Consider the following 22,960-nt stretch of genomic DNA (forward strand, 5'->3'; position numbering starts at 1 on the left):
GCATTCCCACGTACGCAAGGGTGCGGGGTCTCTCTGCATCAACTAAAATTTCTGAAACTTGAAGCCCAGCCAGTGACGAACAATTAACGTTAAAAACTGCTGTTCGGCGAAAGTTTTTTTTTTTTTAGAGGGCTGCGGTCTAAGGCACAATATTATTATGTTGGAAGATCTTCTCCAGTCCTCCACTTCACTATGCCTGCTGGTGGCCATCGCGTGCATTCTGGTCTTCCATCGTGTTCACTCCAGCTTTAGCTCACGAGACCAGAAGAATGCACCTCCTGGACCTACACCTCTTCCCCTGCTCGGTAACTTGCTTAAGGTGGATCTCCGGAGACCGGACAGCAGTCTCGTTCACGTGAGAAATGTTTTCTTTGCAAAGCTTTGATAGAAGATAAGGAAGTTATGTCGATGGCCGAAGTAGGGAAAAAAAACTATCAGCAAAATGTTCTAGTATAGGTGGGGGAAACTCCTATCTGCATTTCTTGTATATTTTTTTGTATTTTATGTATTTGGTATCCTTAACAAACAGCATTCTGCAAAAAACAACAATTTGTTTTAGTATTTTTGAAAAAAAGGGCGTTTTTCAGATAGGAGGTTTTGCTCTTTGGCCATCGATATGTTTTTTTATGTTTTCAGTCTTGGACAATGAATTCCAGTACATTTAATTCCTTATGGCCGTAACTCACTTTTACCAATCTTTTAGCTGTCCAAGATATATGGACCTGTGTTCACAGTCTACCTCGGACAGAAGAAGATTGTGGTCCTGGCAGGATACAGGACAGTCAAAGAGGCTCTAGTCAACCATGCTGAGGAGTTTGGAGGCCGAGAGGTCACACCCATACTGTATGATTGGAACAAAGGGCACGGTAAATACTTGTTTGCCTGTTTTGACTCGCCTGTTTTTGATCATGTTCTAACAAGCAAACCACTTTTAATTCCAGGCATAATGTTCACCAATGGGGACTTGTGGAAAGAAATGAGGCGTTTTGCTCTCGCTACACTTCGAGAGTTTGGAATGGGCAAAAGAATTAGTGAAGAGAAAATCCTAGAGGAATGTCACTACCTGATGGAAGAATTTGAACAGCGTGGAGGTAACATGTCCACCTCTAAAACACCGCCTTGCAGCACTAATAAGTTACACTGACTATCTAACTCTATATTTCCCTAGGTAAACCCTTCAACAATTCTCTGCCAATTAATTATGCAACTTCAAATGTCATATCAGCAATCCTGTTTGGAAAGAGGTTTGAGTATAAAGACCCCGTCTTCCAAGCCATGGTGGGAAGAGACCAGGAGACCATCCGACTGATTGGAACAGCCTCCATCCTGGTAGGGATGTCCCGTTGAGTGACTTCTGATAATGACAAAAATAGTTTTCATTGCTGTGTTTATTTCAGACTTGTTTAACCAAAGGCTTAAGGGATTAATTGTTGTAGATATTTATGTGTTAAAAATGTATTTAGCAGGTTTTAACTTTTGTTGTTGTTGTAAAATTACCTCATGAATAATTTCCTAAGATGACTGTTTTGTATTAGAAAACTAGGAATGTCCTTTAAAGGTGCTAAATTCAAACTTCTAAGCATATTTCATGATTGAGGGATTGCCTCCACATGGCTCTCAACATGGTGACGGCACAGCAAAGAGAAACTCTGATTACAACACAAAAGAGGGACTTTATTCTCTAAGCCCTTACACCACTATATATTTATGTTGTAATCTTTGCAATATCAAATCAGATATCCTTTAGGAAATATGTGTTTATTTTCTATGGGAAACTTTATTTTTCTTTTATACCATTGTTCTATATTTATATTTGTATGTGGAAAATTGTTTAAATATTGCATGCAAATAAGTTCAAATACATTTTTTGGAAGGGTACCAACTGAATACTCATAACATTTTATTACATTTAATCATACCTATACTTACAATTCGTACCAATTTGCAGAGTTGTGCCTGAGAGTTTGTGGAAAATGCTAACATTATTTACAATTTACAAACCTGTAAAATAAAAAATCTCCAAATATTTTCCTTATTTTAAATAATAAACAATCAAAAACATTGCTTGAATGAAACCAGCAACATCCTCCAACTTTAGATTGTTGTTCTGCTCCTTCACAGGTATACACCGTGTTTCCTTGGCTGGGCCCTTGTCTTAAGAACTGGAGGATACTGATGAAGAATGTGGAAGCCAACAAGGAGGAACTGAAACGAATCATTGTGAACCTGAAGGAAACTCTGGACCCTGACATGTGCAGATGCTTTGTTGATGCATTCCTGACTCGTAAACTTAATCTGAAGGTAACTAATGAATCCACTCATAGGCAGATAATTATGATTAAATACTCATATTGGTTAATCCCTCTTTTCTGTTTGTCATAGGAGTCTGAAATACACGATTCACACTATCAGGACGAAAACCTGATCTACAGTGTGATGAATCTGTTTGTAGCTGGAACTAATACAACAGGAAATACAATTCAGTGGGCTTTACTTTTCATGGCCAAGTACCCCCATTTTCAAGGTGCAAAGATATACCACACGCTCGTCTCTGGGGAAATTCAGTTGACAGTGTTTACATAAAAAATGAAGAGGAGTCTTATTTATTCGATTAATAATCTCAAATGTATGTGAGTCCAGACCAGGTCCAGGAGGAGCTGAGCAGGGTGGTCGGAAGCCGTGAGGTCCAGGTAGAGGACCGGAAGAACATGCCGTACACTAACGCTGTAATCCATGAGACACAGAGACTGGCCAACATCGTCCCCATGGCCATTCCTCACAAAACCAGCCGAGACGTCACCTTCCAGGGCTTCTTCATCAAAGAGGTTAGTCGCTCACACACGTCCGCAGTGCACTCTTCTCTGAAAACAGTGCTTTGTTTCCAAATGACACGCCTTGCTCTCGTCGTTTGCCTCCAGGGGACGACTGTGTTTCCTCTTCTTACTTCTGTCCTTCGCGATGAGAACGAATGGGAGAGCCCAAACTCTTTTAACCCCTCCCACTTCCTGGATGAGAAGGGCACCTTTATCAGGAGAGATGCCTTCATGCCCTTTTCTGCAGGTACAGTCACTTTGTGATGATGTTTTTTTTTAAAGGATTACAGATGTGCTACAATCAGTTTAACTCGCTGCAACTTTTTCGGTCTTGTAGGACACAGGGTGTGTCTCGGAGAGAGTCTGGCCAGAATGGAGCTGTTCCTCTTCTTCAGCTCCCTCCTCCAGCGCTTTCGTTTCACTCCTCCACCTGGAGTTAAAGAGGAGGAACTGGATCTGACACCAACTATGGGCTTCAACCTCAGCCCGACGCCTCATGAGCTGTGTGCCATCAGTCGCCAATGAGAGAGAGAGCTGAAGCACGGCATTACAATCTAACTGAATGTGCCCATAACATTAATATTGTTTAACTCACCTTCACAGGCAGCAGATCATACTGAACCGCGACTATTTGTGTTAATATGCGACTGTCTGAGTTCTACAGCTGTTAGCCTCTTAGGAAAGGGCAAACAAGTCATTTAAATGTAAACCATCTGAGCATAACGTGCTATTAAACTGTTGACTCTCAATTCTAATTTGTGATATTAATACTGTTAGTAAGTGGCATTTTAAAAGTGTACTCTGATCTAAAAGTTCAATTGACTACCCCAGGGCTCAAGTTTTGAAAACAGGCAAGAGTGACATTTCCATCAGCGCACCCATCTGTCATATTTAAAGTAAACTAAAGAAGTGACCTGAACTATTTGACCTCTCTGTGTTCTTGGCTGGTTGAATTCTTAATTGTGTGGCCAGCCAAGAACACAGAAGTCAAACAGTACAGGTCACTTATTTACTTTATTTAAGTGGCATAAATCACAGACACAATAAGGCAAAGTAAATATGACAAACTTAATGTGGTCAATGCCCATGGTCTATGGACAGATGGTAAACAATCACATATGGGTGTAATGTTTGTATATTCATACATGTATGACCATTTCTGGCCTTATTGTCCAGATTGTGTATGTTTACCTCATGACAACAACACAAACATGTTCCTCATTAATGTGCAGCCCTTTAAAGACGTTTTGAATGGAAACAGCTGAATATTTGTTTGAGAAGCCATCACTATTGTAGAGTGCTCCTTCGTTCACGTCAACATGCTCCATGGTGGTCGGCAGTGTGTTGGTCACCAGTTGATCTGGTGGTTCTCTGCTTCGTGGTGACCAGTGACTGCAGTGCAGGTTATTTAATTGTGCGAACAGAGCATATCATGTCAGTCTTGGTCTAGTGGTTAAATCCCCGTCAATTAACCTTTTTTCCTCCCAAAGACATGAGTTCGAATCCCGTAACATCCTTATATATATTTGTTGTTGTTTTTGTACTACAGAGTTATGCTACGTGATACATGTTTGCACAAAACAGACTCCCAATTGTATGTTGATTAAGTGTTTATTTATTTGACCACATGTATTTCAAAGGAATGGCAGTTTGCTAACTTCCTGTTTCAACCCATAAACAACACGCGACGCTTCAAGTCGCTGGACGCTTTCTCTTCTACATCGTCTCCTCCGGTATGTTCAGACCAGACACGACACGAGAAGGTTTCCCATTGAATTGTAGAACTAAACAATGCGGCATTCGCGAGGACAGCTGCGTGTTCTCTTGCTATTATCAACATCTGCCGTAACTACGACAACAACAGACGCATTCGACCGAAGGTCGCCAGTTAACAGGGTCTCAGGTTGAACCGTAACACCGGCATCCGCGGATTCTCTGTCGAGTGAGCCGCCGATTGAAATGTAATGCACCTCTATTCATGGTGTTACGGTACAGATAGTCAAAACAGTCAAAACAACATTAATTTGGACATTATATAAAATAATATTCCTCACACGTTCTAACCCCTTCAGACAGGGAGGTAAACAACGATCATAATTCCCTTGACGCTCTGGGGCATAACAACGTGTACTGAAAAAAAACCGGGCGGACGACTGTTTTTCTAAATTGAGGCTGGCTTAACCGAAGTCTACCGCCTGCAGACTTTGAAGAAACACTGCTCCACTTCACGAAAGAGAACACAAAGCGAGCTTGTAAATCGGCAGCTTGTTTTTGATACTACTTTTTATGTATTTATTTCTTCTCTTTATAGCCCGTGTTTTACGGGTGAATATTGTAACGGACTGAGGGAAATGTTATGTTATAAATGTTATGTTCAGGATGTAAGTGAACGTCTCATGAGCTGGTAGCTGTGAGGCGTGTCTGTGATTGGACAGCGAGTGATGTTGTTGTGTTGTGTGGTGTTGTGTTACGCCCCGTTCGGAGCAGAGCTATGACCCGGAGCAGACGTGAAGCTGGTTGGGAGGCTTTCACGGCGTTTTGCTGTCGTTTTGGCGTAGGCTACGGCCAACAGTAGCCTGTTCTATGTTCCTTGAATAAACACCCTATCAACCAGGGCCGGAGTGGGGCCACTTTTCAGCCCGGGAATTTCAGGCTCAAGACCAGCCCACTTTTTTGGTAGTGGTGAAATTATAATAACAGTTCAGCAGTTACTATCCTGTAGTTCTTTTTTTCTTTTATTAATACCACAAATAACAACACAAATAAAATACACAATAATAATCCATAAATGAAGAGAGATTAAAAAAAAAAAATAACATAAAAAAAAAAAAGGAGAAGGGCGCAGAGGTCAGAGACAGGGAGATGAGGCAGTAGGCCATTTGTTGGAGTGAGACCATCATGGGGGCCTCATGGTCATCATTTGGTCATTTTTTTTATCATGTGGTGATATAGTATATATTTACTTTTTACCTTTACTCTGAGCAAACAATGCATAAACAATCATCATCATATCATCAAGTACTGTCATATACTTTCTTTTAAATCATATAGTTTAAATAATCCTCTCTCTGTCTGTATCCTCTCTACCTCCTCCTGTCGTCATGGCATCCTCTCATCATTGCAAATGGCTCATCATTTTCAGCAGGAGACTCTTATCTGCTGCTCATATTACTGCAAAAAAAAATATAATAGTATATATCATTATAATTATATCAAATATAATATAATATCATAATTTTATATATTATAAAAGTCTATAATTATAATATTTAATATTATTAAAAGGCTAATATTTTAATATTTAATATTATTTTAATGATAAGTTGACAACGATATTAAGTTATAATTAATCAAGCCATTATAGAATAGTGTTGCTCTCAATCATTGTCTCTTTCTCTCTTTACCATGGGCCACGGGCCACGTTGGCCCCGGGCCCGGCCCCCTGGAAAAAAAAAAAAAAAAAGAAAAAAAAAAAAAAAAAAAAAACAATTTTAACAAATTTTTTTTAACAACTAACAACAACGAACAAAAACAGTCGCAAATTATATGACAATGAGCATACAACAATGAGCCTGACATGAACGCATTAATGACTTAAGCCATACATATACGCATATCATCATATATCATATCATCATATCAATACAAATATCAATAACAGCTACTTCCGCGGCTGGCTTAGCCCCCCCTGCCCTGGGGGCCCCTAGCCCCCCTGGCTCGTTAAACCATCCATCCATCCCCTTATGAAGGACTATTGGGGGCCTGTTACTGACACATATGACCATCATCATATTATATACTGATATCATCGGCATCATATATATACACAATCAAATACAGGGCCCCTGAGCTCACGGGCCCGGCGCCGAGGCCCCCCCCTGAGCTCTGGGGCCCCTCCCAGGCCCTCCCCCTCCCCCTCCCCCCCCCCCTCACAGGCCCCTGAGCTCATGGGCCCTGAACTCCTGGCACCCTCTCTCAGGGGGCTGGGGCACCTAGGGCCACTAGGCTGGAATCTGTCCCATCCCTCCAGTACCTCCTGTTAACATGAATGCAGCATATTAAGCCCATATATCACTATACAGCATCGGTCATCAATCATATTCATATCAATCACATATCAATCATGGCTCGCGGCGTCGTCACGCGCAGGCCCCCTGCCCCCAGGGCCCCTGGCTCCTGGCCCCTGGGCCCGGGCCACCGGTGCCGGTAGTAATCCATCCCTGTTGTTGCCACTCCTCCTAACCTGTTAAAAAATTTATCTTTTTGGGCATTTCCTCCCTGCCTTCCCTCCTGCCTTTATTTTTTCAACCTGGCTGCCTCTCCCTCTTCTCCCTGACGCGTATCGCTGCGGTGCCTTCCAGCCTATATCCGCCAACTCTAGCTTTGGAAAAGTGACTAAAAAGCCGAACCAACTCCGAATTAACTCTATTATTTGGGAGGGTGAACTTGCCGCTTTAACAACCGTGCAGAGGCAGGATGCGAGAAAATGTGCCTTTATACACTTTAGGAAGATGATGGAACATGACAAATGTCAACAAAAAAATCGACCGGCCCCCCAGAGAAGTGGCCCGGCCCACCCCCGGATCCCCACCCCCCGGGCTATCAACCATCTACGTCTCGTAGCGTTCCTGACACAGGGTCGCTACAATATGCCAATTCGAATCTGTTCGCAAACCTTTGCACTCTTAGTTTGCAAACGTTGCACATTAACCAAAGGAGGACGATGTAGTTAAGTTTCACAACGTAAGCAGGTCAGACAGTACCAGGTCAAATTGGGCTTCACTTCAATACTCACACAATATAGAAGAACAATATATTTTCTCTGACTGAGAAAAGTTTGGCTGACTGTCGGTCATGGAAAACCTTTTCCTGCTGTCCCCCAGTACGACCACTCTACTGGGAACTGTTGGGATTCTACTGGTCTTGTATGTTTTCTTCCCCAACGTTGACCATCAGAGAAAGGAGCCTCCAGGACCCAGAGCGCTGCCTGTGCTTGGTAATCTGCTGCAGGTGGATCTGAAGTCACTCCACACTTCGCTGTTTGAGGTAAGTGATACTAAATTGTCCATATGTATACACTGATGTTCAATTTGTAGCATCACCTGTTTAAAAAACCAAAACAAAAAACAGTTCAAAATAAATACAAATAGTATAATAACTTAATAAAAACGTTATATAGATTATATTTGGATTTGTTAGTTTTTCCTATGATATTTGCAGTTTAGTTTAATACATTATCATTGTTGTTTAAATATATTTAGTTTTACATTACATTACATGTCATTTAACTGACGCTTTTATCCAAAGCGACTTACAAACCTGTTGCATTCATACACCGTAGACGCAGCTACAGGGAGCAATTCAGGGTTAAGTGTCTTGCTCAAGGACACATTGACTAGGGTGGGGATCGAACCTCCAACCCCCTGAAGGACCGACCTGCTACCCACTGACCCATAGGTTCACTGATTGGGTATCACTGGGCACCTGTGGTTATATGTAGATGTGGGTAGGCACAGGACTATCATGCACCAGGGTGGCCTATGGTTTTTTACCAGCACGAGAGGCAGTGTCAGCATTTTGTCTGTTCTTTTTATTGTTTAGGAAATAAATTATCAGAATATTAACATACAGAAATGGACATTACTTTCTTTTTAGTTGCGTCAACTCCGGTGCGTCAGTGGCAATTTGATTTATAGTTTTTATTTGATTTCTAAAGACAAATGGCCACTACAACTTTCATCAATGTAAAAGTATCTAAGTAAATATCTGATATTGGTCTGATATTTAATCAGGTACCGTATACTATTATTTTAAGAAATAACAATTCTGCACATTTATATAATTTATATATATTTGTTGGGGAAGAAATGGTCGGCTCCTCCTATGTCTTTGTTTCAAAATGTAGAATAAAACATTGTATAAAACATGCATTGTAAAAGTAAATCGACGTATAAACTGGCACTCTGACTATAATCCAACATTTTTACTGATGTGTTCAAGTTTATACCCATCAACAAATATGAAGACCGATAAATAACACATTTTTAACTGATCTCTACCACCGATAATGTAATGCTATTAACTAAAAAGATGATATCATGTTTTTATCATTTCAGTATAAAAATATTGCGTTTAAAAAACGTGTATAAAGATAAGTGCGTCACCAAATCAGTCACCAAACAAAGGCTGACCTTGAGTTCAAGAGGAAATGCCCAGGCTAGCTCCTCCCCAACAGAGGAGGATCCTACCTCCCCAGATGGACAGAAGTACAATAGATGTAATTTGTAAATAATGAAGGACTAAACGGTTACACGGTTCAGGTTACATTATTTGTACCCATAGGTACAGTAGTCTTGTGTTTCGCAATGGAAAGTGAGGCTCATATTGCAATCAAAACAAGACATGATGAAACAAGTACACAAAGCCACACATCATTGCACTAATATTATTCTACTTCTCTAAAAACAAAGCTGCTTTGTTCTACCCCGTGGTTCTAGATACCTCCGTCTAAAAGGAAGAAGCTCAAATTCCCTGTGCAAAGGGTGGGAGTCGTAAGATGGAGCCGGTTATCTGTTGTAACTGTGTGGTGTTCAGGGACTCTGGGCTCAGCTGGGACTCACCACTCAGCCTGCTCGACCATTTCACAATCTATTGAATCTATTGCAGAAAGTTTCCATTCTTAAATGACAGGCCTCCAAAACCTGACACCAAAGAAAAAGATTGATGCAATAAAAGCACCATAAAATAAGGTCATCATGGTTTTGTCAATGTGGAAATGTGACAGTTTCCACAAACAAAACAAATACCGGTGCCCATTTTTGCACACGGCTTCACAGTTTGCATCACAATTGAGTTTTGGGTCAATAATTGCCCCAATATATTTGTACGATTGCACACATTCCACTGTCTGACCCATAATGGATAATACCTCATGTTTCTGGGCATGTTTTATAAAAATCAATTATCATGTCTTTAGTTTTGGATATGTTTAATTAAAGATAGGACTCTTCACACCACTTCTATAAATCGTGGATGACCGGACCGTGACTGATCTCATTGCCCTGGAGCCGACTAACAATAACAGAATCATATGCATACTTTAAAATGGTCCTATTTTCATACCTGGTCTGAAACATATTTGTGTACAGGATGAATAATAGGGGTGAAAGCACACCTCCTTGTGGGCATTGGAGGAGCAAACTTGTTCCGACATAATTCCATTTACCCTCACTCTTTGTGTCCTATAGAGCGTATTCACTCACGTGACCACAACAAACTCTGGCGGCCATGTTGGGGTCCCTCCACGGCATTGTTTTGCTTGTTTGTATGCCGCTCTTCCCTTAGAAATGACCATTATATCCTGAAGGAGACACAATTTCACACAACATGGCCACCAGAGTTTGTTGTGGTCACGTGAGTGAATACGCTGTATTGGTTAAAAAGTAAAGAATCCAACCCACAAGATTATTGTTCTAAAAGGCCAATTCAAATATGGCTTTGAATTGTGTTAAAAGCAGAGGAGAAATCTACAAAAAGAAGTCTGTCAGGAGATGCATTTCCCTCGAAGTGTTTAAACAGTAAATTAAACAAAGTGACTCCATGGGATCATTTCCTTACAATTTCTGGCCTTACCAAAGTTTTTATTAAAATTGGTGTCAGAGCAATTGGTCTAAAATTCAACACAGTCGATGCATATGACATAAATTATTCATATAATACATTTAAAAAAAAGGAATATTGAAGAAAAATAACTGCAACCGTGGATTTAGTATTGGGTTTGGCCTGTAAAGGACCATAACCTTAAGTCAACGGTTCGTGACCTTTTCCCATGACCCCACAGGATCAGGTAAATTCCCTAACCATAAATGGAGAGATAACCAACCATAAAAGGAGAGAGAACTTCTAAACACATCTTTCCTCCCACAATAAGCAGTAGGTGTCAGGCAGGACCACGGTCCCGATACAACCACGTTCCATGTAGATAGCCGAGAAAGCACAAAGACTCCGCGGAAGGAGCTAACAGTTAAGGAAACAGTTCTGTTTGAGGAGGTATTGAAATAAGTGCATGTGAAGTTGATCCAGTGATGCGTTCCTTTTATTCTTTGGTTGTCTGTGTTTGGAATTAGGAGTGATGCGATGATGTCAATACTGCTAAGGTTACAAAACTTGATAACCAAACAATATCCTTTTTTTTCTTTTTTTCTTTTCAAGTTGTAATGATCACTGCTTTTCTTTCTTTCATAGCTGTCCAAGAAATATGGATCGGTGTTCAAAGTGTATTTCGGACCCCAGAAATTTGTAATCCTGGCAGGATACAAGACCGTGAAGCAGGCACTGGTCAACTATGCCGTGGAGTTTGGAGACAGACACATCAATCCAGTTGGCAATTTACTAGGTGGGTCACAATGTCTAAAGAAGTGGATTTGAGTGAAAACCACTCTCAGTAGAAGTTTATCTAGATTAGATATGTGTTTGATTCAGGCACAATAACGTCACACAGCTCACAGGAACAATAGCTGCTGCGGGATGCACCGTTGGAGTTTGAGCTAAAAGATTGGTTTGGTTTTAAAAATGCTCCACAATGCAAATGTTGGGAATGCTAAAATGATTTCATACTGCAGTGGCAGCAGGGAGAAGGTACTTGTTGGGGTGATTGAGGTCGTATGAGTTGACCTCTGATGGTCCTCAGGCCAGGTATTCCCTCTTGGTGCTATTCAGGCAGAAGAACTGCCTTGTGCTGGACTTCATCGTCACAGAAGTCAGGTATTTGGGGGATTCATCCTCTGGGGACGATGAATGTACAACATTTCATGGACAAAAGGAGTAAACCAACTGACTTGTATTTCCCATTGCTACAGCCATGCCGCGAGTAAGTGCTGTCCGCATAAAACAAGAACAGACTGGACAGGATTGTTAAACTGGGTGGCAAAATAACAGAGGAACCAATGTGCAATATTACTGCACCATGAATTCTGCTCATAACATTACAGCAGATCCACTGTACCCTCTAAATGTGAGCCTTTATCATTAGGGCGCAGGTATATAATGCCCAGCGTGAAAATTAAATTCAACAAGCTTTGATCACATGGTCTACTCTAGACTCTAGAGACTGTGCACTTTTAAAAACCTGCATCTGATGCCTTTTATTGTTTTTTAAAATTATGCCATTGATGATGTTTTTTATAAAGTGTTTTATGTTATGTGCTATCATGTATGGTTGTGGACGTTCTTTTGATATTCTCTTATGCTAATTGTGCATAGTGAAGAAATAAAGGTTTTGTTCAGTTATCATTCAACTTCAAACTATTTAAATAACGTTTGACACAACTTGTCTTCTTGATTTCACTTTAGGTCAAGGAGTCTTGTTTGCCAATGGGGAGTTATGGAAAGAAATGAGGCGTTTTGCTCTGAGCAACCTGAGAGACTACGGGATGGGCAAAAAAGAATCAGAGGAGAAAATCATTGAGGAGATTCAGTATCTGATCAAAGTGTTCGAAAGCCATGAAGGTAACTTTTCCCCTGTATTGTATTATGCCTTTACAAGGATTTTATATTGTTTGTTGTTTTCCTCATTGATTGTGTCTGTTTGTTTTAGGTAAACCCTTCAATGTTACCAAGTCAATAAACTATGCCGTTTCCAACATCATCTCTTCAATTATCTATGGCAGCAGATTTGATTACAGTGATGAAGAGTTTAAACAAATGGTAAACCGAGCCAATGACACCGTTCGACTTTCAGGCACTCCTTCAGTACAGGTACCACTTTCTCTTTCATTAAATAAACTAAAAGATGTACATTTTGTGGGGGTATAGCAATAATTACAGACTCATGAGGCCATGGGCATGCATATTTACCTTTTTATTGCGCTTTGGTGTTACACCGTTTTTCTCATGTTCTCTATTCAATTACAACAGTTGTACAACCTTTACCCCCGGATATTTCAATGGGCGAGCAACAGGATGCGTCTCAGCAAGAATATTGCTGAAAACCAAAAACAAATAAGGCATCTGATCGGACAATCGCAAGAAACTTTGAATGCTCAGATGTGCAGAGGATTTGTGGACTCGTTTCTGGCCCACAAACAGAAGCTAGAGGTAAGACAATCAAGTGTGAATACAAGGTTTAAAGCTATAATTATTCATTCCACTAGGGGGCACTGCAGCCGATCCCAGATGGCATTGGGTGAAGGCAGAGTTCACTCTGGACAGGTCGCCAGTTTATCACTGGCCACATGTATAGAGACAGACAACCAGTCGCACTCACATTCACAACTACGGGCACATTTAGAGTCACCAATTAACCAGAGCACCTCTTGCTGTGAGGGGACAGGGCAAGCCACAACATGCAGCCCATATCATTATTTAAATTGTTGTTATTCATTGATGTTTCAGGATTCAGGGACGACAGAGTCATACTACACCATAGATGTCCTTGTGCCAACTGTTGGGAACCTCTTTGCTGCCGGTACTGATACGACAGGAACTACGCTGAGATGGGGCCTGTTGTTCATGGCCAGATATCCTCAAATACAAGGCAAGTAATATGTGCCAGATGCAGTCCCCAGCCGAGGTTCTTAAAGTAGTAGTTGAAGTTGAAATATTATTTCTTTTTAAAAGATAATTTTCTGGGCTTTTTTTACCTTTACCATTTGGTGCAGTCAAAGATAAACAGGAAAGAGTGAGAGAACACACGGAGACATATGCAGTAAGCAGGTCCGTGGGTTGAATTTAAACATGTGGTGTTTGGATATCCAATGAATTTACTTTTTTGGGGCCATAGGGAGCCTGTGACTAGTAAATACAATGGTCATGTTGTGTTTGTTCCTTTTTGTTCTAAATCCTGTTATCTTGCAATGAAATATCTGGCCAACATGAGGCAGTGATGCCTCTATTTGATATCCTATAGGTATTACATCCCGACAGTAATCAATGGATCAAATGCTCTGACAATAAGAATCTGGTATCTATGACTGTTGCAGGACTGTAATAAATATTGGAAAGATTAAATTAAATGTTCAATTTGTTCTGTCCACATTACAATCCTCATTTAAAAACAAACATGGAAATAGGACCCGATTATAACTGTATGCACCAAGAGTACTTCAGATATATATGAGATAAAATACTTAGTTTATTCAGTTTCGACTACTATAAGTGTTCTTATATAAAATATATCAGCTCGTCTGAAAATTACACTACTGGCATTGAGATTTATTTGATCTAGCTTGTGCACAATTCTGTGATATAGCAATTGCAACGTCCTGTGTACTGTGTTCACTCAAATGACTTGTTTCTGGGAGAGTTTGGTAAAAAGCAATCATCTTAGTCTTTCTATAGAATTGGCGAGAAAAACATGCTTCACTGCCGCTTTATTTTTTTTGCCACTGTGCTTTCTTTTTCTCCTTCCAGACCAGGTCCAGGCAGAGCTGAGCAGGGTGGTGGGCAGCCGTCAGGTCAGGGCAGAGGACAGGCTGAGCCTGCCCTTCAGCGATGCTGTCATCCATGAGACTCAGAGATTCGCTAATATCCTTCCCATCTCTCTTCCTCACATCACGTCAACAGATGTGACTTTTCAGGGTTTTTTTATAAAAAAGGTGAAAAACAGTCTTTCAGTTCACGCAGAATAATTAAACATGATGCAACTGCATGCTTGATGCTAGAAAGCCATTTAAAGATAGGAATTAATAATGCCCTTTAAAACATCATACGTATTAATCAACTGTCTTTCTCAAGGGGACCCCTGTGATTCCTCTTTTGACATCTGTTCTGTGGGATGAAAGTGAGTGGGAGAAACCAAACACCTTTCATCCTGCTCATTTCTTGGACAAGGATGGGAAGTTTGTCAAGAGAGATGCCTTCATGCCCTTTTCTGCAGGTTAGCGTGCTCAGCTAACACTTCTTTTCAAAACCAATTAAAGTTGTTCAGATTATCTGAAGCTTGTTTTCTCACAGGACGCAGGGCGTGTCTGGGAGAGAGTCTGGCTAGGATGGAGCTGTTCCTCTTCTTCACCTCCTTCCTCCAGCGCTTTCATTTCACTCCTCCACCTGGAGTTAAAGAGGAGGACCTGGATCTGAGTTCAGCTGTGGGCTTCACCCGCCAACCGACAACTCATGAGCTGTGTGCTGTCATTCATGAGGGATTACAAAATTAAAAAATACTTTAGCTTTTATCAAACACGTGTTGCACAGTGGAAATCTTTTGAGATTGCAATACCACTGAAAACCAGCTTATCTATCAAATGTTATCTTCAGATGATTAAAGTCAGTTCACACAAATACATATGTTTCCTCTCATCTCCAGTGCTAATTATCAATCTATATTGTTATGTCATTTTTGATTGATTACTCAAAACATTTAAAAGGTGCTAAATTTCAAATGAGTCATTGGATAACTAAACTGACATGTTTAAAAGTGCAGAGAAAGTTTGAATGAATGGTGCCTTACACAATAAAATGGGGAAATAGTTTGGATAATAGCAATTTATTAAATGTTTTTGCAGTTAGAATAGAGGTATGAAAAAGTAACAGTTTGTAACTCCTAGGGTTATAAAAGTTAAGAAATAAACAAGAATTGTGACAAAAGCTAACATGTGAAAAGTGTGTGTGTGTCTTGAAGTCTGCAAACCTGTGATCTCATTCCTCCTGTAGCTTCACAATGGCATCAGCATACTTCTCACCACTGAATGTTGTGCACACAATAGTCGGCTGTAGCTCAGTGGGGAGAGTCCCATAACCACAAGGTATCAGGTTCGATCCCCGCTCTCCCCATAGTTGCAGGTTGAAGTGTCCTTGAGCAAGACACTGAACCCCCAGTGGCTCCCTGGGCGCTTCACTGCAATCTACTGCTCCTTAATTCTTCTCTGCATGGGTCAAATGCGGAGAAGAATGTCCCCATGGCGATCAATAAAAGTAAATTTCTTTCATTTTCTTCTTTAAAAATTACAAAGTGCCTGCACATAATCATTTGCTCTAACTTTGTAATCATTGCCTACATAAAAAACACATAAGTACTAAGGCGTTGCAGTCTATTGCTGATCGTATTCTGTCAAAACATACTTTGGAAATAAAATTAATTTAAGAAATGCTACAGCATATGTTCATTGTAAACACATGTGTCTTAAGTATTCTAAAGTGACTCTAAAAAAGCACATCCAAGCCCTTATGGTCCCAAAAGACTCTGTGGTATCGGACGGCCTCTAAGGTCCTTCTACTTTGACTATATTGATCTGTTGATCCTGTGAAGAGCAGTTTGAGTCCATCCCAGGGTGGGTCGACACACTGCAGTCCTGGGGAGTCCTTGAACAGCTGCTTGTGAAATCAGATGTTTTACTCTCTGCTCCTCGGAAAGTCTGACAATGTGACTGGCTGTATGGAGAGACATAGGTGTGTACGTAGGGTTGCATGAGTGTTTGACTGTTTTGTTGTGGGTATGCAGCCACATATGGTTGTGTGCGAGGGGGTGTGTGAGTAAGTGTGAGATTCTCAGCATTGCTACAAGGTGGAAACCCATTTATAATTGAAGGGCTCAGTCCTGGCAGTTTAAAGGCCTCTACATTTTTTAAACTCTCCAACGAGTTGAAGCTTGGCTCGGCTTGGCTACACTGGGTGTAGGTGCCTTGACCGAAGCTGTAGAGCTCCTGGCTGAAGGAGGAAGATGCAGCAGCTGATGGCAAACCGGATGGCGATGGAGTTTTGTTGTGCTGCTGTTGAACAACGCTGCAACTTCCCAGTTTGGTGGCGAGGGTCTGGAGAGTGCTGAGGATCTGCTTCTGAATGTGTGTCTGCTGCGTCTGCTCCCTCTCCAGGCAGCTCTGCTGCTCCACCAGCATCTTCACTGCCAGACCCAAGCCGCGCACCTCAGATCCGAGAGTTTGAATATGATCCAGGAGACCACCTCTACCCCCAGTGTCCTGGACTGCCTGCTGGGGGCTCGGGTTCCCCTCACTACGATTGGTGCCCTGGCCTCCAGGGGTCTGTATGCGGATGGCTGCAACCCCGGGAGCCGAAGATGGTAAAGGTGCTGGAGACCTGTTAAGAAGACGAATGCCAACCCGAGGAATCGTGTGAAGGGGACAAACAGGCGGACATGCTCTCTGTGTAAGGACACGCTTGGGCGGGGCGCCTCCACCAGATTGACCTTCCGTAGCAGTCTGTGCAACATAAAAAAATCATGAAAACAGTGGAAAAATATGTAAAGTTAGAATGCATTCTTAATAACATTACAATACATCTTAAATAATTCAGCCTCCATGAATCAGTAGAGGACATATGCTGGAATACCACCCAGTGCCAGCAACTGCTGTAAAGGATTAATTATACAAAGCTAAACCTAAAGCTTTGGACTGACCATGTACTGTGGTCCGTCTGTCATTGCTAAGTGCTGGCACAGACTTTAGTTAATGTGAATAAAGGCAGAGGTCAGGTTGGCTCTTTCCTCACCTTTTCAGTGGTCAGATCATAAGTTCCAGGTGGCTGTGGCATTGCGCCTCTCAAATCAGCACCGACGACACTTGAGGGATCTCTTCTTAACAATGGCGCTACCTGGTGGAATGACTGAAAAAATATGTGTTAAGCGTCACAGATGGTTTGAACTTTTGGTATTTCACACATTGTACAGGTCTTGTGCTATCTTAAAGAAAAAGTAAAAAATGTATCAATGGGAATAGTGTCAAATGGGAGAAATTATGTACAAGTAGGTACCTTCACCCTGTGTAACAGCGCCTTATCCAAGAGCCTCCTTCGAGCTGCCAGCATCGAACTGGTGGCTGGGGAAGGTGTAGCTCTCCTCCTCATGACTCCAGAGACTGTAAATGTGGAAGACAAGGCACTGGCCTCTGCTCTTGTGACCGTGGGGGGAACTCTTGATTGGCTGCTTTGTGCAAGTGAGGTGACACTTACAATCTGGATGTCATTTTCTTCTTTATCTTCCTTGTGTTGCTGTTCTAGCCGGCTGCCTCCACTAGTCTCCCCGGACCAAGATGGCTTTACTCCAGTATCTGGATTTGTAGAACTATTTTTGGCCAAATTTGCAGCTGTTGCAAAACTAGCATGATGAGATGCCTCCCGCAGAAGATTTTGGATTGGAATGTTACTCCAGTTCTCTTGTATTGTCCCAGCTCGAGGCTGCACCTGTGAGGGTGATGTGCTGCTTCCAGCCTCCATAGGTCTAACCCTCCCTGGCGGCCGCCCTTGAAACTCCCTCAGAAACAGGTAGATGGCCTGGGCCGACACCTTGATGTTCTCCAGCTCCAGCACAGCTTTGATCTTGCGGAAACTCAGACCAGCCCTCCGCAGCTCCACCACTTTGTGTTTGGCGGCATCATCCAGCCGGCCCATGGTCTCTCACTCTGGAGGGACTCTGACAGTTTGGCGGATGATCTCTAGAAGATTCACAAATAACATGTAGTAAAAAAAAAGGTTTATGTTTGGTGTATGAATTATACTGGGAAATAAACAATAGCCCCGGTGTGGACTTATTCTAGTATGTGCACATGCCTTTAAAACATAGGGGTATTGCTTACAACGTTATGCAACACTTTAGCTCGGCTCCTCGGGATCGGTATTAAGTTAGAACAAACAAAAAAGTGGAATTGTTTTCGTTGTAGCAATACATTTAATGCATGTTGCTATTATCCAGCGGAAACGTATCCCAGTAAAACAAAACAAAAGTACAATATATATTATTACGGATCCACAAATAAAACAGATATATATGAATGTTTCTGTCATCGCATATTTTGACATTATTTGCTTGATTAAACGAACAAATATAAGGTGGCTGACGTTATGACAGGTTATCAGACATCTACTGTCGTCCAGATTAAAATTAGTGACACCGGATTTGTCAAAAAATACGTGTCGCGGTAAAGACAGGTTACGATGATGTATCGTAAATGAACATGTGCTGAACAGATGTTAACGTTAGCCGAGCTAGTGAACTAGGTTAGCTCACTGCGGCAGCGACACGGGGCAGCGACAGAGGGAAGCGCTCACCTTTTCAAAGGAAGGTCGATGGGTGATTAAATAATGTCACGTTCATTTTAGACGAGCTACCATCTAGTCACGTCCACATAAACTAACACTTTTCTTAACGACACCAACGTAAATAAACAAAAGAGTTGTCAGTGACGCTTTGGTGGCTACGTCACTTCCGCTCTTTCGTCATCGATAGGCGACGAGTTTTCTCCGGCGCGCAAGTGGTTGAATCGGATTCTTCTCGACTGAAAGATTATGTAAGTTTAGCCTTATTTTGAATTACAAGCGAGCTAGTTTCAATCCCAGTACACATTCTATAATATACGGAACACTGTGTCTCGTTTTTAAACAGTTTGTGCACTTATAAATAGCGTATACATCGATAAAGCAGCAGTCCCCGTGGCTGTGTGTTTTGAGGAGTCGGTTAAATGAAAATCAATGGCGGCTGATTTTTGTCCGACAATACCATTGTTGGCAATACAGTTGACGACTATGATGGGTTTCATTTACACTATCATTCATATGAGATGTAACATGCACTCCAAATAAAATAGCATTACAGCTGCAGAAGTTTTTAATTTGCAGATAACGCCATTAAGGAAATTCCCGCAACATTGCGACGGGTAGTTACGATGTAGTATGGCCTGTATGGCCAGCGTTTAATCTAGTGAAACGTTTACAGTCTTAATACTCCGACTTACTTTTGGCACGTAATCACTTTTTGGTCGTAAGTCTTTTATAGCGTTAATAGTGTGCAAGTGTTTAAAAAACTGTTACTCCTACTAAAGCTATGAATATTTATTTCGGTCGAGAGAAAAATGTTGGACAACAGTTTTGATAGCTGATAAATCATTCCTCATTTATCAGCCCATAACTTCTCGTCGGTTGCAGCTTCTCAAACGCGTTGCTGATCTCATGTTGTTTAATAGTAGTTTGAATGCCTTGGTCAGACAAAATGGCAAATTCAGTCATTTATCTTGGTGCTGGGGAATTGTGACATTCAATGGTCGCTACTTGTTGACAATAGACTAAACTAATTCAATTAATTCATAGTTTCTGCCCTACACTGGTCACAATGTATCTGATCTCAAAGTAACAGCAGCTCTGAATTTAGGGCACCGTCACCCACAAAGCGGAAGGAGGAGGAGAAAACAAAAGACAGAGGCAAAGAAAAGACTAGGACCAAGGAAGGAGATAAGGAGAGAGGACGGGAGAAAGCTAGGAAACGTCGCAGTGCCTCTACTGGCAGCAGCAGGTGTGTTTTCTATGGTATTTATTTGTTATTCTCTTTAGTTAATTTGTGTCTTGAATATGTATATATGTTTTTATACTGAACATGCTTGTCTTTGTTTTGATCAAATATCCAGCTCCACTTCAAGCAGCAGCTCTGGCTCAAGCTCAGGTTCCTCAAGTGGATCCAGCTCATCTGGATCCAGCCGCTCTGGTTCTTCAAGCTCTCGCTCCTCATCTTCCAGCACCTCAGGATCCCCCAGCCCCAGCCGCAGACGCCATGACAACCGCCGCCGATCCCGCTCAGCGTGAGTCACTTCATCTAATGCAGAATGGAGCTAGTTACGCATTATTTATAGAATTTAATGTCTTGTTTTTGCACTTGTTAGAGACCTGATGAAAGTGATACATTTTGTGTTTGTGAATCATCAGGTCTAAAACACAGAAACGTGGTGATGACAAGGAGCGAAGGAAAAGAAGCCCAAGCCCCAAACCAACTAAAGTTCACTTAGGGCGGCTGACCAGGAATGTCACCAAGGTCAGCTGAAAAACTGTTAGGCTTTTTACAACAAAATGTATGAACATTATTTGAGATTCTGATACAACCTCAGAAACGTAAATTTAGGTAGATTAACCACAACATGTGTGTAATCTCAATCAAAATGTAATTGTTGAAAGTAAAAATAAAAAAAATGAGACTTTTTAAAATATTGCAATTATTTAAGTATTAATTGTCAACTATTTGGGCTTTTCATTTCCGTCGTCTTGTTTTCAGCAGTCTATTTTATTTATTATAAATTCAGATCATTTATTTCATCAACAATAACAATATTCTTACAAAGATAATAAACATCTTCGGTTAACATGGTTCTGACAAACATACTGTTTTTTTGTTGATGCATAGGACCACATCCAGGAGATCTTTTCCACTTATGGAAAAATCAAAATGGTCGATATGCCAATGGACAGGGTCCACCCACACCTGTCCAGGGGCTACGCTTATGTGGAGTTTGAGACTCCTAATGACGCTCAGAAGGCCCTCAAACACATGGATGGAGGTAGGCTACGGGTTTCTATCAGTGTCTATTTTTCACACAATTACTCTACCAAGCAAACTTGTTGAATAACTTTCTTTTTCAACCTTGGCATCGATAGGTCAGATCGATGGACAGGAAATCAGTGCGTCTGCCGTGCTGACTCAACGAGTTCGTCCTCCCCCTCGTAGACCGTCTCCCCCTCGCAGAATGCCTCCGCCACCACCGATGTGGCGTCGCAGTCCACCACGCATGAGGAGACGGTACAATTCTGACTTTCAATCAGTAGCTACGTTTTTTGTATGTCTCCGCACTGGCGACCGCCATTGCTGGATGCCTACTGATTTTGGCTTGTCTATCCCACTATTGTGAATGCCTTGAGGGAATATCTTTAAAGGATGAAAAGATTAGGTCATGGTCAATGTGACTTTACACGAACTGGACACACAATTCTAGTAGGAAGATACAATGAAGTGATGACACACGGTCAACTTAACTGTGACGTCATCATGCTCTGCAAAAATGCTTTCCTTGCCATTATTCAAAGTCATAACTCAGAAACGGACATTGGTAACATATTTGACATTTTGTCATATTTATTTGGTGAAACAAAAGTTTGGTTGTCCACCTTATAAAAATGTGTCGATTGTTTAGATCTTCGGTGCTGTGGTGTAGAATATTGTTTGTAAAACATCCACGTCTTTGAATGTGTAGCTGTATGAAATATATTCAAATAAAACACTTGCCTCAAGGTGCTTGAAAATGTGTACAGCAAACGACATCCTCTATCCTTAGACTTGACTCAGACGAGGAACAACTCGGACATGGATGTGAACTGCATCTTGGCTGGTCTGCAGAGACATACAACTGCAGGGCGGTAATTCTAGTTTCTTCTTCCTTCCCTGCAGGTCTCGCTCCCCGAGGAGGCGTTCCCCAGTACGCCGCCGTTCTCGCTCCAGATCTCCTGGCCGTAGGCGCCACCGTTCTCGTTCCAGCTCAAACTCTTCCAGATAGACAAGTTTCCTTCGTCATGGTACCAAAGGATCTCTTATATTCTGACTCCAGATCAGTTGGAGTTCCTGCTTTCCCAGATCAGTTGGAGTTCCTGCTTACCCAAATCTCATGGACTCGCAAGAAATAAAATGATCTGCATTGTAGCAAACATAAACATTTGACTGCATATGAGTATTATCTTTTCATATTATGTGTTTGGTTAACCCTGTAAACTGTCTGGACAGTTATGTTGTATTTCAAGCTGAGGTTGGGCTCTACTGAGAACTACAAACATTTCTTTTAAACTGTGACTTCTTTTTACCATGTACTCAATTTTTAGACATTTTGAAAAATAAAGTTGCTGAAACATGTAAAGTGTGAGTTCTATGTGTAACTGTCAGGTTAAGATTCTGGAAGTCTTTGTTGATTCGCTCCTTGGCTCAGGGCCTCGCCAGCTGCATTTGCTTAACATACTTTAACGTAATCTTTCCAGAATGTGTTTGTGTGCAAATTTATATGAACAAAAACATGCACTGCTCTGAAATCACATTGATTTCCAATGTGCATGCATGTGTTTGCTTCTACAGAGAACAGTTGGTAGCTGCAGATTGATGCCTGACTGCAGCTGCTTCAGCACGTTCCTCTTAGCATCATTTACTTGATAGAGAATTGAGATCCAGGGAAGAATAAAATAGTTTAATCGCTTATTGACGTGGTACTAAGGAAAAAGCATCCTGTAATCCCTCTAACAATTTAGAAAGGCTAGTTATTCATATAAAAGATTACACTACGATTTTTTAAAATTGTGTATAATTTTTTTTCGGACTTTACCTTTATGCTTTTGTGACCATTTTTGTTAAAGGTATAACTTCCTACGACTTACTGTTTCTATGATTTGATTCCTCTTAGACACCA

At 41.3% G+C, this 22,960-nt stretch overlaps 3 protein-coding genes across 3 annotated transcripts; 2 read left to right on the forward strand and 1 right to left on the reverse strand.

The window, feature by feature from the left end:
• Positions 1-38: 38 nt before the first annotated feature.
• Positions 39-15,400, forward strand: LOC130188559 (uncharacterized). Its single transcript, XM_056406956.1, has 17 exons — positions 39-355; positions 704-866; positions 942-1,091; positions 1,169-1,329; positions 2,122-2,301; positions 2,383-2,524; positions 2,641-3,060; positions 3,151-3,327; positions 7,660-7,859; positions 11,058-11,208; positions 12,165-12,320; positions 12,409-12,569; positions 12,729-12,908; positions 13,206-13,347; positions 14,223-14,407; positions 14,547-14,688; positions 14,766-15,400. Exons 1-17 carry the CDS (start codon positions 158-160, stop codon positions 14,963-14,965), a joined length of 3,108 nt encoding a protein of 1,035 aa, XP_056262931.1. The 5' UTR covers positions 39-157; the 3' UTR covers positions 14,966-15,400.
• On the reverse strand, positions 15,279-18,912 carry LOC130189356 (uncharacterized). Its single transcript, XM_056408152.1, has 4 exons — positions 18,807-18,912; positions 17,514-18,193; positions 17,253-17,366; positions 15,279-16,963 (listed from the first exon to the last, which is right to left on the reverse strand). The coding sequence occupies exons 2-4, from the start codon at positions 18,147-18,149 to the stop codon at positions 16,010-16,012; spliced, it is 1,704 nt and encodes a 567-aa protein (XP_056264127.1). The 5' UTR covers positions 18,150-18,193; positions 18,807-18,912; the 3' UTR covers positions 15,279-16,009.
• A 70-nt stretch (positions 18,913-18,982) lies between these two features.
• On the forward strand, positions 18,983-22,420 carry LOC130188113 (RNA-binding protein with serine-rich domain 1-like). The gene is made up of 7 exons (XM_056406213.1): positions 18,983-19,045; positions 19,903-20,043; positions 20,156-20,326; positions 20,451-20,556; positions 20,923-21,076; positions 21,174-21,315; positions 21,961-22,420. Coding segments are annotated over exons 1-7 (822 nt in total). The 5' UTR covers positions 18,983-19,043; the 3' UTR covers positions 22,067-22,420.
• Positions 22,421-22,960: the final 540 nt, after the last annotated feature.

This window comes from Pseudoliparis swirei, chromosome 23 (genome assembly GCF_029220125.1).
Source record: "Pseudoliparis swirei isolate HS2019 ecotype Mariana Trench chromosome 23, NWPU_hadal_v1, whole genome shotgun sequence".
Taxonomy (NCBI): Eukaryota; Metazoa; Chordata; class Actinopteri; order Perciformes; family Liparidae; genus Pseudoliparis; species Pseudoliparis swirei.